This window comes from Zalophus californianus, chromosome 1 (assembly GCF_009762305.2).
Source record: "Zalophus californianus isolate mZalCal1 chromosome 1, mZalCal1.pri.v2, whole genome shotgun sequence".
Lineage (NCBI taxonomy): Eukaryota > Metazoa > Chordata > Mammalia > Carnivora > Otariidae > Zalophus > Zalophus californianus.
The window spans coordinates 59,381,085-59,394,974 of record NC_045595.1 but is presented as its reverse complement, the minus strand read 5'-3'; the positions used below and the strand labels follow the sequence as shown (position 1 = coordinate 59,394,974).

Genomic DNA, 13,890 nt, shown 5'->3' with positions numbered 1-13,890 from the left:
AGGGAAGGGAAAAAGGGAAGGGAAGGGAAGGGAAAAGAAAAAAATTATATATATATATGTATATATATATACATATATATATACTTTTATTTTTTTTAATTTTTATTGTTATGTTAATCACCATATATTACATCATTAGTTTTTGGTGCAGTGTTCCATGATTCATTGTTTGTTCATAACACCCAGTGCTCCATGCAGAACGTGCCCTCCTCAATACCCATCACCAGGCTAACCCATCCCCCTCCCCCCCTCCCCTCTAGAACCCTCAGTTTGTTTTTCAGAGTCCATCATCTCTCATGGTTCATCTCCCCCTCTGACATACTCCCCTTTTCTTCCTCTCCTGTTATCTTCTTCTTTTTCTTTTTTCTTAAAATATGTTGCGTTATTTGTTTCAGAAGTACAGATCTGTGATTCAACAGTCTTGCACAATTCACAGCGCTCACCGTAGCACATACCCTCCCCAATGTCTATCACCCAGCCACCCCATATACTTTTAAAAATATATGCAGCAAATAGTCAATCTGAATAGGCCTATATCTATTAAGGAAATTGAGTCAAAAATTAATAACCTTCAAAACAGAAAGCACCAGACCCAGATGGGTTTACTGGCAAATTCTACCAAATATTTAAGGAAGAAATTTTACCAGTTCTCTACAATCTCCTCCAAAAGATGGAAACAGAGGGAATACTTACTCATTCTGTAAGACCAGCATTAACCTAATTCCAAATCCAGGCAAAGACATTACAAGAAAAGGAAACTACAGACCAGTATTTCTCATGGACGCAGATGTAAAAATCCTCAACAAAATATTAGCAAATTGAATTGAACAATGAATAAAAAAGAATTGTACATCATGATCAAGTGGGATTTTTTCCAGGTATGCAAGGCTGTTTCAATGTTTGAAAATCAATTAATGTAATCCCTCATATCAACAAGCTAAAGAAGAAAAATCACATGATTATATCAATAGATGAAGAAAAAGCATTTGATAAAATCTAACACCCATTCATAATAAAAGCTCTCAGTTAACTAGGAATAGAGAACTTCCTGAACTTGATAAAGAACATGTACAAAAACCTTACAGCTAACATCATACTTAAAGTTTTCCTACTAAGGTCAGGAACAAAAGCAAGGATGTCTTCCTCTTTAGTTTTCTTTTGGTTAGCAGGTACTAATGTAGGTCTTTTATAAAAGGGAAGTGGCCTAATACGAAGTTTAGAAAAGCAGAAATACCTGTATACAGATGGGGAAGAAGTAAATAAAACTTTGTTGCCAGATGACATGATCATCTGTGTAGAAAATCTCAAAGAATCATCAAAAAACTCCTGGACTAGTAAGCCATTATAGCAAGGTTACAGAATACAGAGTTACTCTACAAGACTTCATTTCCTATGTACCAGCAATGAACAAGTGGAATTTGAGGTTGAAAACACAATACCATTTTCATTAGCACTCTCAAAAAAAGAAATGCTTACATATAAAACTAACAAGGGGCACCTGGGTGGCTCAGTCAGTTGGGCATCTGACTCGATTTCAGCTCAGGTCATGATCTCAGGATCATGAGATTGAGCCCTGAGTTGGGCTCCCCACTGAGCATGGAGCCTGCTTAAGATTCTTTCTGCCTATCCCTCTGCCCCTCCCACCCCCTCCCCCACTTGTACAATCTCTCTCTATATAAAAAATAAAATAAAATAAAAAATAAAACTAACAAAATATGTACAAGATTTATATGAGGAAAAACACAAAATTCTGATGATGGATCAAAGAATCAAATAAACAGAGCTAGTTCATGTTTATAGGTAAGGAGATTCAGTATTGTCAAGATATCAGTTCCTCCCAAATTGATCTATAGATTTAACACAATCCCAATCAAAATCCCAGCAAGTTATCTTGTGGGTACTGACAAACTGATTCTAAAGTTTATATGGAGAGGAAAAAACTCAGAATAGCCAATACATTATTAAAGGAGAAGAGCAAAGTTGGAGGACTGACACTATCCAACTTCAAAACTTACAAAGAAGCTACAGTAATCAAGCCCTATGTTACTGGCAAATAATCAGTGGAACAGAATAGAGAGCTCAGAAGCAGACTCACACAAATACAATCAACTGATCCCTGAAAAAGGAGCAAAGTCTATATCATGGAGCAAAGATAAACTTTTCAAAAAATGGTGCTGGGACAACTGGACATCCACACGCAAAATAATAAATTTAGAAACAGACTTTATGCCTTTCATTTAAAAACTAGCTCAAAATAGATCATTGACCTAAGTGTAAAATGTAAAATCATAAAACTCCCAGAAGATAACATAGGAGCAAATCTAGATGACCTTGGATCTGGTGATGTTTAGACACAATCCCAAAGTGACAATCCATGAAGAAAGAATTGGTAAGCTAGATTCAATGAACATTAACAATTCTGCTTTATGAAAGTCAAGAGAATGAGAAGACAAGTTGCAGGCTGGGAGAAAATATCTATGAAATATGTATCTGATAAAGGGCTGTTATCCAAAATATACTAAGAACCCTTAAAATTTAATAATAAAAAAATAAACAACCTATTAAAAATGGGCCAAAGACCTGAACTGACACTTCATCAAAGAATATATACAGATGGCAAATAAACATATGAAAAGATGTTCAACATCAGATGTCATTAAGGAATTGCAACTTAAAACAGTAAGATACTACTATATACACCTATTACAATGGCCCAAATCCAAAAGACTGACAGTACCAAATGCTGGTGAGGATGCTGAACAACAGGAACTCTCTCATCCATGGCTGGAGGGAATGCAAAATGGGACAGCCACTTTGGAAGACAGTTTGGCAGTTTCTTACAAAGCTAAACATACTCTTACCATATAATCCAGCAATTACACTCCAAGGAGTCAAAAACATATGTCCACACAAAACCTGCACATAGATGTTTATGGCAGCTTTATTCATAATTACCAAAACTTGGAAGCAACTGAGATGTCCTTCGGTAGGTGAATGGATAAACAAACTTGGCACAACCCAATGAGGGTATATCATTCAGTGCTAAAAGAAAATGGGGTATCAAGCCATGGAAAGACAGGGAGGAATCTTAAAAACATATTACTAAGTGAAAGAAGGTTTTTCAGAAAGGCTACAACTGTATGATTCCAGCTGTAGAACATCCTGGAAAAGGACAACTATAGAAATGATGAAAGGACCAGTGATTGTCAGGGCTTGGGGGGAAGGAGGGATAAGTAAATGGAGCACAGAGGATTTTTAGGGCAATGAAATGATTCTGTACGATACCCCTAATGATGGATACATATCATTATAATTTGTCAAAACCCATGGAATGCACAACACTAAGAGTGGACCCTCATGGAAACTAAGGACTTGGGGTGATAATGATGTGTCAGTGTACGTTCATTGATTGTAACAAATGTATGTCGATGGTGAGGGAAGGCAGGTGGGAGGAGAGAATATTTAGGAAAACCTTATACCTTCTGCCCAATTTTCCCATGAACCTAAAACTGCTTTTAAAGATGAAGTCTCTTAAAAAACATATACAACAGCAAATGAAAAGTCTGTTTCAACATTGGAAGTGTGGCTGTATTAGAGACAACATACAAAAAAAAGAAAAATCCCAGGATTCTTCACAGCGAAGTTATTCATAATAGGCAAGAACTAGAAATAGCCCACATGCTGGGAGCGCCTGGGTGGTTCAGTTGGTTAAGTGTCTGACTCTTGATTTCAGCTCAGGTCATGTTCTCAGGGTTGAGATCAAGCCCCATGTCGGGCTCTGTGCTCCCCTACAGAGTCTGCTTAAGATTCTCCTCTCTGCCCCTCCCCCTGTTGTGCTTGTTTGCTTGCTCTCTCTTTCTAAAATAAATAAAATTTAAAAAAGAAAAGAAAAGAAATGGCCCATATGCCCACAGCAGGGGAGCAGACAAGCCGTGCGCATGAGATGTCTGTTGCTGCTATAACAAATGACTGCAGACAGAGTGCCTTAGAACAAATATATTCCCTTGTAGTTCTGGAGGCCAGAATTCCAAAATGGGTCTCACTGGGCTAAAATCAACGCATTAGCAGGGCTTTGTTCCTCTCTGGAGGCTGAAAGGGAGATCTTTTTGTTATCTTTTTCAGCTTCCAGAGGCCACCATGGCCCCTTCCATTTTCAAACCAGCAATGCCAGCCAAGTCTTTCTCACGCCCCCTCACTCGACTCTCTTTCCTGCCTCCCTCTTCCATCTATAAGGACGCTTATGATGACACTGGGCCTGACCAGACAATCCAGGATCATTTCCCCATGTCCAGGTCAGCTGGTTTGCAACCTTAATTGCATCTGCCACCTTTGTTCTCCCTTGCCAAATAATATAATACATCCATAGGGTCCTGAGATTAGGGAGTGGACATGTAAGGGGGCCATTACACACCATAGAAATCTACCCAGCCTTAAAAAAGGAACAAGCTATTAACACAGGCAACAGCATGGACAAACCTCACACACATTGTGCTGAGGGAAAGAAGCCAGGGACCAAAGACGACTTACTAAATTATTCATTTGAAGTGCTGGAACCAGTTGTATTGGTTATCGGTTGCTGCATAACAAATCATCCCAAAACTTGGTGGCTTAATATAACACACATTTATTATTTCACCCTTTCTGTGGATCAGGAATCTGGGCTCAGCTGGGCTGGCTTCTCTGTTGTGGAGGCTCTCACGGATTGCTGTCTAGGTGGTAGGTGGGCTGAGGTCATCCCAAGACTGCACTTGGGGCAGGAGCCAATTTCAAGCTCATTCATGTGGCTGTTGGCAGAATTTGACCCCTTGCTGGCTGTAGGCCAGAGGCCCCCCTCAGTCTCTTGCCACCCGGGCTCTCTGATACAGCAGCTTGCTGCTTCAAAGTGTACAAGCCACAAAGCCAACAGAGTGAGTCTGCTAGCAAGATGGAAGTCATGATCTTATGTAACCTAATTGCAGAAGTGACATCCCATTCCACATTCCATTGGTTAGAAGCAAGCTGCTGGGCTCAGCCCACATTCCAGGGTGTGAATACCTTTGAGGAGGCAGGTGTCATTAGGGGCCATCTTAGAGGTTTGCTCATAAGGGAAAAAACAAACGGCAACATCAGCCCATTGGGTGCCTGTGGCTGGGGAAGGGTGGGGGGAGTTGATACAAAGGGGCAGGAGGAAATTTTTGGGCGATGAAAATGTTCTGTGTCCTGATAACGCTGGTCCTTACACAGGTGTATAAATTTGTCAAATCTCATCAAATGGCACAAAAAATGGGTGCCCTAATGATATTTAAATTAAATCTCAATAATAGAATTATTTGGCAAATTTAGGACTTTTGAAGGACTTGCCTCTCTACATTGACTGGGTGCATAAGGGCTATACGATGAGCCATGTCCTGCCTCCTTGGCAGAGAGAACAGCATCATTCATTCTTGGCCAGGGAGGACTGGGGTAAGGTGGTGAGGTACCCACGGCACAACATTTAGAGAAGTGCATGTGTGACCCCAAGGGTGAGCATTTCCTTGAATTTTGTGTGCTGGGTCCTAGCCCCATTCTCTGCCCGCCTTGCTGTGATCTGTTTGAGATGCTCAAACCACAGTCCCTCCAGTGAGGGCCAAGGGGAGCCCAGCCCAGGAAGATGGACCCCTGGATACAGAAGGAGAACAAGGACCCCAGGACAGCCTGGGGGAAGCTGCAGAGCCTGAACACTAGCATCAGCTCGGCACTGCCAGCAGCCAGAGGTGATGGGACCCAGGAGAAGAATAAGCAGAGCTGCTCAGATGAGATGAAGCCCAATGGAACCTCTCTCAGATTCTGCCACATTGGCTAAAAGATCAGAAAAGAGAAATTAAGCCTGCATCCCCTCCTGGAAACCATGTAAACCTTCCTCCAGGAAAACCCAGCCCAGCCAGTATGTCAGAAAATGAGCAGGAAGCAACTCAGACACCCTGTCGCTGCAGTTAGCCAGAGGTGAAAATGAAGATCAGTTTTGCAGCAGCTGGGGCCCCCAGAGCAAGGCCAGCCACACAGGGGGCACCACAAGCTCCAGAAAGCACATGCCAGTGCCGACATCTGGCTGAGGTGAAACCTTGCTTGGCAGCCATGCTAGGCACCTGCAACCAGGCTGCCACTCAGACATGAGTCCCCACGGCTCAGGGGAAACCCAGCCTGCACATCCGCCACCTCCAGCCCAGGCTTCATCTGGACACATGATCAAAATGACATAACTCATCTGAAGTCCCTGGTATTGGACTTGCCCCAACGTGCAGCTCAAAGGACACACAAACAGGAAAATGTCGCCAGAAACATGAGAAAATACATTCATTAAGGGATGCGTGTGAGAAATCCAAGTAAATGTAAATCCTGAAGAATCAGGACAAACATCTTAATTCCTCCCAAGAAGCTGCACCGCTACTGCTAGAGAGGCAGACCTGGGTGCAGACAAGCCCACAGGGGCCAAGACCACAATGAGGACTGGATGCAGCCCGCCATTGAGTGGGCAAGGGTGACCATGTTAATTAAGCTGGTGACAGCTTCCAGAACTCTGAGGGAAAGGACAGGGAGATGAAGTGATAGGACCCTGGGGAGAACACATGTAGGGCTCATGTGGAAGGAATTCCAGATGGCCGCACACAGAACGGAGGGGCAAAAGCCAGTGTAGTGACGGATGAAAATTTCCCTGTGCTGAAACAAAGACCAGGCCCACATGCAGGGAGATGGGCTCACACAGCACACCTCCCACGGGGTTTAAGAGTGAGCAGAACAAGCCACAATGCCAAAGCAGACAAGGAAAATGAACAAAAAGCCAGGTACCAAGGGGGCGCCTGGGTGGCTCACTCGGTTAAGTGTCCAACTCTTAATTTGGGCTCAGGTCATGATCTCAGGGTTGTGAGATTGAGCCCCGAGTCTGCCGAGTCTGGGCATGGAGCCTGCTTAAGATTCTCTCTCTCTCTCCACCCCCCGCCCCTCCCCACCTCAAAAAAAAAAAAAAAAAAAAAAAAAGCCAGATAGCCATATAGGAACTGGAACTAAGTATGTATCACCTGTTTCCTCCAGGATCCTAAATGCCAGCCAGGGTCTAGCAGAGCATCGCTCTTGAGTTTGTGGGGGCAAAAGGGGTCTCTATTTCACTTTATTTCCTTTTTCAATGTGATAAAATCCACATAATACAAAATTTACCATCTTAACCACTTGTGTCTGGTTCAGTGGTACTAAGTACCTTTATGTTGTTGTGCAGCTGTACCCACCATCCAAACCCCTGGATCTTTTCACCTTGTAAAACTGAAACTCTATCCCTGTAACTAATACCTCTCCATTCTCCTGGCCCTCAGTCCCGGGCAACACCACTGTGCTTTCTGTCTTAAAGGTTTTGACTACTCCAAGTACCTCAAAGAAGTGAGATCATAAAATATTTGACTTTTTTTAACTGGCTTATTTCACTCAATGGCTTCAAGGTTCATTCATGTGGTAGCATGTGTCAGAGTTCCCTTCCTTTTTAAGGTTAAATAATATTCCATTTATGTCTAGACATTTTGTTTCTCCATTCATCCATCATGCACACTTGGGTTGCTTCCACATTTTAGCTATTGTGAATAATGCTGTTGTGAACATGGGTGTGCAAATGCTTCTTCAATACTCTGCTTTCAATTCCTCTGGGTATACTCCCAAAAGTATAAATTGCTGAAGCATACGGTATTTCTGTTTTTAACTTTGCTACTGCAAGTGGAATTGTTTGGATGCTATTATAAATGGGACTGTTTTTATTTTCCTTTTCAGAGTTTTCATTATTTATGTATAGAACTGCATTTTGTTGACTTTGTTGACTTTGCAACTGCTACTTTGCTGAATTCATTTAATTCTAACAGCTTTTTTTTACTTTGTTGACTTTGTGTCTTGCTACTTTGCTGAATTCATTTAATTCTAACAGCTTCGTTGTAGAGGCTTTAGGGTTTTCTTCATAGAAGATTATGTCATCTGCAAACAGCTAATTTTATTCTTCTTTTCCAACTTGGATGCCTTTTCTTTCTTTTTCTTACTTAATCACTCTGGCTGGAACTTCCAGTACTATGTTGAATACAAGTGGTGAATGCAGGCATCCTTACCATCTGATCTTAGAGGAAAATCTTTCAGTCTTTCACCACTGAGTATGATGTTTGCTGTGGGCTTTTCATATATAGCTTTTATTATATGGAGGTAGTTTCCTTCTATCCCTATTTTGCTGAGGGTTTTATCATGTTTGTCAAATCCTTTTTCTGCACCAATTGAGATGATCATGTGGTCTTTTTCCTTCATTCTGTTAATGTGGTGTATTACCCTGATTGATAATACATCCTTGCATTCCAGGAATGAGTCCCACTTGCTTCTAATCCTTCTAATATAAGTATAGTATAATCCTTCTAATATTTGACTGAATTCCATATGCTAATAAGTGTGTGTCACCTGTTTCCTCCAGAATCCTAAGTGCCAGCCAGTGTCTAGCAGAACATTTGTTGATTTTTTTTGCATGAATGTTCATAAGGGAGGTTGGTCTATAGTTTCTTTTCTTGTAAGTGTCTTTGACTGGTTTTCATATCATGGTCATGCTGCTCTTATATAATGAATTAGGAGGTGTTCCCTCCTCTTCAATGTTTTGGAAAAGTTTAAAAAGGATTAGTAATAGATTTTTGATTACTGATTCAATCTTCTTACTAGGCATAGGCCTATTCAGATTTTCTATTTCTACATGATTTAGTCTTTTTTAAAAAAGATTTTATTTATTTGGGGCACCTGGGTGGCTCAGTCGTTAAGCATCTGCCTTCAGCTCAGGTCATGATTCCAGGGTCCTGGGATCGAGACCTGCATCAGGCTCCCTGCTCAGGGGGAAGCCTGTTTTTCCCTCTCCAACTCCCCCTGCTTGTGTTCCCTCTCTTGCTGTCTCTCACTCTGTCAAAAAATAAATAAAATCTTTTAAAATAAAAAAAAAAAAGATTTCATTTATTTATTTGAGGGAGAGTGAGTGACAGAGAGAGAGCACGAACTAGGGAGGAGGGGAAGTGGGAGAGGGAGAAGCAGACTCTCTGCTGAGCAGGGAGCTGGATGTGGGATTTGATCCCAGGATCCTGGGATCATGACCTGAGCCGAAGGCAGACACTTAACCGACAGAGCCACCCAGGCCCCCCTACATGATTTAGTCTTGGTAGATTTTGTGATTCTTGGAATTTGTCAGTTTTATCCAGGTGGTCCAGTTTGGAGGCACACAGCTGATAGTAATCTCTCCTAATCCTTCTTATTTCTGTAGGATCAGTAGTCATTTTAGTAACTTCAGTTTTTTTTTTTTTAGTCCATCAAGCTAAGGGTTTGTCAATTTTATTGATCTTTTTGAAAAACTGATTATTTTCTATTCTCTATGTTGTTTTACTCCTCTAATTTTTTATTTATTCCTTCCTTCCACTAGCTTTGGGTTGAATTTGTTCTTTTTCTAGAAATTCCTTAAGTTGTAAAGTTGGGTTGTTAGTTTGAGGTCTCTTTTTTAAATGTAAGTTTTATTGTAGTAAATTCTCCCCTTAGCACCATAAATTTTGCTATGTGTCCCATAAGTTTTGCTCTGTTGTGTTTTCAGTTTTCTTCATCTCTATTTTTTTCTAACTTCCCTTATGATTTCTTCTTTGGTCTATTGGTTGTTTAATAATGTGTTCTTTAGGGGCACCTGGGTGGCTCAGTCATTAAGCATCTGCCTTCGGCTCAGGTCATGATCCCAGGGTCCTAGGATCAAGCCCTGCCTTGGGCTCCCTGTTCCATGGGAAGCTTTCTTCTCCCACTCCCACTCCCCCTGCTTGTGTTCCCTCGCTCACTGTGTCTCTATCAAATAAATAAATAAAATCTTAAAAAAATTGTGTTCTTTAATTTCTACAACTTTGTGAAATTTTCCAGTTTTGCTAACAATTCCCAACTTCATCCAGTTGTTGACAGAGAAGTTTGTATAATATCCATCTTTTTTAAATCTATTCAAACTTAGTTTGTGGCCCTAATATTTGGGACATCCTGAAAAATGCCCCATTTGCACTTGAGAGTATATGCTTCTGTTGTTGGGTAGAGTTTTCTGTGTATGTCTATTACATCTTAAGCAATGCTTAAGTCTTTTGTTTCCTAATCTTCTGTCTGCTGTTCTTCCACTATTTCAAGGGGGATATTAAAGTCTCTATTATTATAGAATTAGTTCTCCCTTCCATCTGTAAGTTTCGGCTTCATATATTTTGGTAATCCATCATTAGGTGCATAAATGTTTATAATTGTTATATTTTCTTGTTGTATTGGACATTTATTAATATATAAGGTCCTTCTTTGTCTCTGGGAAATTTTTCTGTCTGATCCTAGTATTGCTACCTTTGCTCTCTCTTTTGGTTACTATTTGCATGTAATATCTTTCCCCATCCTTTCACTTTCAACCCATTTGCATCTTTGGATCTCAGGTGAGGCTCTTGTAGACAGCATATAGTTGAATCATGTGTTATCCATTCTGCCAGTCTCAGTCTTTTGATTGGAGAGTTTAGCCTATTTACATTTAAAGTAATTAATGATATGGTGGGACTTCTGTCATTGTACTTTTTGTTTAGTATATGCCTTATAGTTTTTGTCCTTCATATCCTGCAATACTGTTTTCTTTGTGGTTAGTTGATTGTTGGTAATGTTTAAATTCCTCTCTCATTTCCTTTTGTGTATATTCTATAGCTGTTTTCTTTGTGGTTACCATGGGGATTATATTTAATATCCTAAAGCTGTTAACACTCAAATTTGAATCAGACCACCTTAACTTTAATAACATACATAAACTCTGCTCCCTTACAGTTCCATCTTCATCCCTTTGGTTGCTGATGTCACAAACTTAGGTCTCCATACACTGTGTTCCCTAAAACATAAACTAAAAATTCTTTTAAATGTATTAGTCTCTTAAATCATGTAGAAAAAGAGTATGGTTACAAACCAGTGATACATTTTTACTAGCTTTTAAAATTGCCCATATTATACCTTTATTGATATTTTTACTCTGTCATAGAGCTTTAAGTTACTGTCTGATTTCCTTTCGTTTCACTGGGCAGGACTCCCCTGAGCATTTCTGGCAAGGCAGGTCTCATGGAACAAACTCCTTCACTTTTGTTCATCGGGGAATATCTTTTTTTTTTTTTTTTTTTTGGTTCATAGAAGCTTTATTCATAATAGCCAAAAACTGGAAATAATCAAAATGCCCTACAATGGGTGGATAGCTGCAGAAACTGTGGTACATAAATACCAGGGAATACAATTCCTTAATAAAAAGGACCTGCTACATACAACAACTTGGATGGATCTCAAGGAAGTTATGCTGAGTGGGGGGGAATCCCCAAAAGGCATTACCTGTATGATTCCATTTAAAATGATAAAATTATAGAGCTGGAGAAGAGATTAGTGATTGCCAGGGCTTAGGGATTGGAAGGGAGGGGTGTCCACAGAAGGCTAAATGTTAATTATAAAAGGACAGCATGATGGAGAACTTTCTGGTGATGAAATAGTTTTGTATCTTGACTATAGTGGTGGTTACACATGATAAAATGGTACAGTATTACACCCAGCCATCAGGGAATGTCTTATCTTCTCCCTCACTTTTAAAAGACAGTTTTGCCAGATACAGAATTCTTGGTTAACCATTTTTTTCTCTGAGCACTTCGACTATACCAGCCCACTGTCTTCTGACCACCAAAGTTTGTAATGAGAAATCTGCTGATAATCTTATTGAAGATCCTCTGTATGTAATGATTTGCTTCTCTCTTGCAGCTTTTAAAATTCTCTGGCTTTGGCTTTTGATTATCCCGTGATAGTTTGATTATAATTATGTCTCAGTGTGGGGTTCTTTGATTTCCTCTTACTTGGAGTTCCTTGAACTTATTGGATGTTTATATTCATGTCTTTCATCCAATTTTGGAACTTTCATCCATTATTCTTCAAATCTTCTCTCTGCCCCCTTTTCTCTTCTCCTTCTGGGACTCCTATGATGCATATATTAGTCTTCTTGATGATGTCCCACTAATTCCTTAGGGTCTGTTCGCTTTTTTCAATCTTTTTCTTTCTGTTCTTCAGCCTTGATAGTTTCCATTGTCCTATCTTCAAGATCACTGATTCTTTCTTCTCCCTGCTCAGATCAGCCTTTGAATCCCTTTAGTGAATTTTTCATTTCCCTACTCCATTGTGTATTGTCTTTGTTTATATGAATCTTGTAGGCTGTCTCTGTGTTGAGAATCATCCTGCAGTGTAAACTTGGGTCTTTTCTGAGACTTTCCTTGGGCATTCATGGTCACTAATTTTTCCCATATATGTTGTTGTTTTTGCATGTCCTTGGTCTTTAAGGTCTGGCTCTCCAAGGGGGAAAAAGCAAAAAATGAAGGGAGGAAAAAGCAGTGGCCCTTTAATCCCCTGGAAGTCAAGTGGGGGGTGAGGAGGTGGCTTGCAACAGTGAGGGGAGATGAAACAATGGCCGTCTGCCTATTTGTACCTCTGTGGTCAGAAGCACCAATCAGGGATCAGGGCACAGATCTCCAACATTTGGAGGACAAGGTCCTTTTTTGCCCACCCTAGCTCCAACAGGCTGTGTGCTAGTTGCTCCAGAAAATCTGAACAGCTGCCTGCCACATGGCTGGGAGTGATGGCTGGGTAAGTGTTAATATGCTTAGAGCTAAAATGGGTGGAAATTAACCACAATTACTGTCCAAGCCTTCCCCTGGAAATTGCAAGCTTTCAATAGACTCCAGAGTTCTAAAATGGCTGTATCATGGGGCACCTGGGTGGCTCAGTTGGTTAAGCGACTGCCTTCGGCTCAGGTCATGATCCTGGAGTTCCGGGATCGAGTCCCGCATCGGGCTCCCTGCTCGGCGAGGAGCCTGCTTCTCCCTCTAACCCTCCCCGCTCTCATGTACTCTTTCTCTCTCTCTCATTCTCTCTCTCTCAAAATAAATAAATAAATCTTTAAAAAAAATAAAATAAAATGGCTGTATCAGACAGGTTCTGCCAGTGCAATCATTATCTAGTGAGGGAGACAGATGCATGGTGCTCCTACTCTGCCATCTTTCTCTATTTCAAAATTTTTAATTTTTGTTCTTTTTGCTATTTCTGCAGGAATATGGTAACTCTCTTTTGCTTGGTCTTTTGAATGATCTTTATTCCTATTTGGTGGTGTTTGCCTTTTTTTTTTTTTTAATACCAGTCTAGTAAGCTTTCTGGCTATATGTCCCCAGGTATTTATGAAGGGATCATCTTGTTACCTTTCAAAAACTTATAACTTCTGCAATTCAGCCCAACAGCTCTAAGAAAATTTCATACATATAAATGTACAAAAGTACAGAGAATAGTATCATGAGTCCTCAGGTCCCATCACCAGCTTCAGCAGTGATCAACTCATAGCCAATCTCCTTTTACCTAGACCCCACCAAATTCTCCATCTTCCATGTTATTTCAAAGCAAATTCCAGGCATGTATCATTTCATCTGTAAATATGCCCGTTGATATCTCTAAAAAAAAGATATGGATTCTTTAACACAATCACAATACCATCATCACATTTAGAAAAACCAGTAATCCTTAATATTAAATATCCATAATCCATAAGTGATTGGAGTTTTTAAACTTAGTTTGAATTAGAATCCAAATTAGATCATGCTCTGCAATTGGTTGTGTTGTTAAATCCCTTTTGCTCTATAGGTTTCCTCTCCATCTTGTTGTCCCCCTGCAGTCCAGTTGTTGAAGAAACCACATCACTTTTCCAGCACTGAAGTGCTCCTTAGACTCAGTGTGCACTGGAATCCCCCCTAGAATCTGTATTTCTGACAAACACACAGGTGATGTGCAGGCTAGCCTGAGGATCAGTGCTGAGCAGTATGTCCCTCATGATTTTGC

At 40.4% G+C, this 13,890-nt stretch overlaps 2 protein-coding genes across 9 annotated transcripts in view; one reads left to right on the top strand and one right to left on the bottom strand.

Annotated features, from left to right (window-relative positions):
- ZXDC (ZXD family zinc finger C) overlaps positions 1-13,890 on the bottom strand; it is a 105,423-nt gene that overhangs the window by 40,322 nt on the left and 51,211 nt on the right. The gene's annotated exons all lie outside the window — the stretch shown is intronic.
- The window catches only part of CFAP100 (cilia and flagella associated protein 100), a 54,282-nt gene that overhangs the window by 31,178 nt on the left and 9,214 nt on the right, over positions 1-13,890 (top strand). For 5 of the 7 annotated variants that reach the window (XM_027583211.2, XM_027583212.2, XM_027583208.2 and 2 more), the window contains one exon: positions 12,577-12,651. The exons of 1 other annotated variant lie outside the window; for it this stretch is intronic. In XM_027583211.2, coding sequence (XP_027439012.1) covers positions 12,577-12,651 — 75 coding nt within the window. Of the gene's footprint in view, positions 1-4,122; positions 4,776-12,576; positions 12,652-13,890 lie in introns of those variants that run through there. One more of the 7 variants, XM_027583214.2, reaches the window with a different exon arrangement.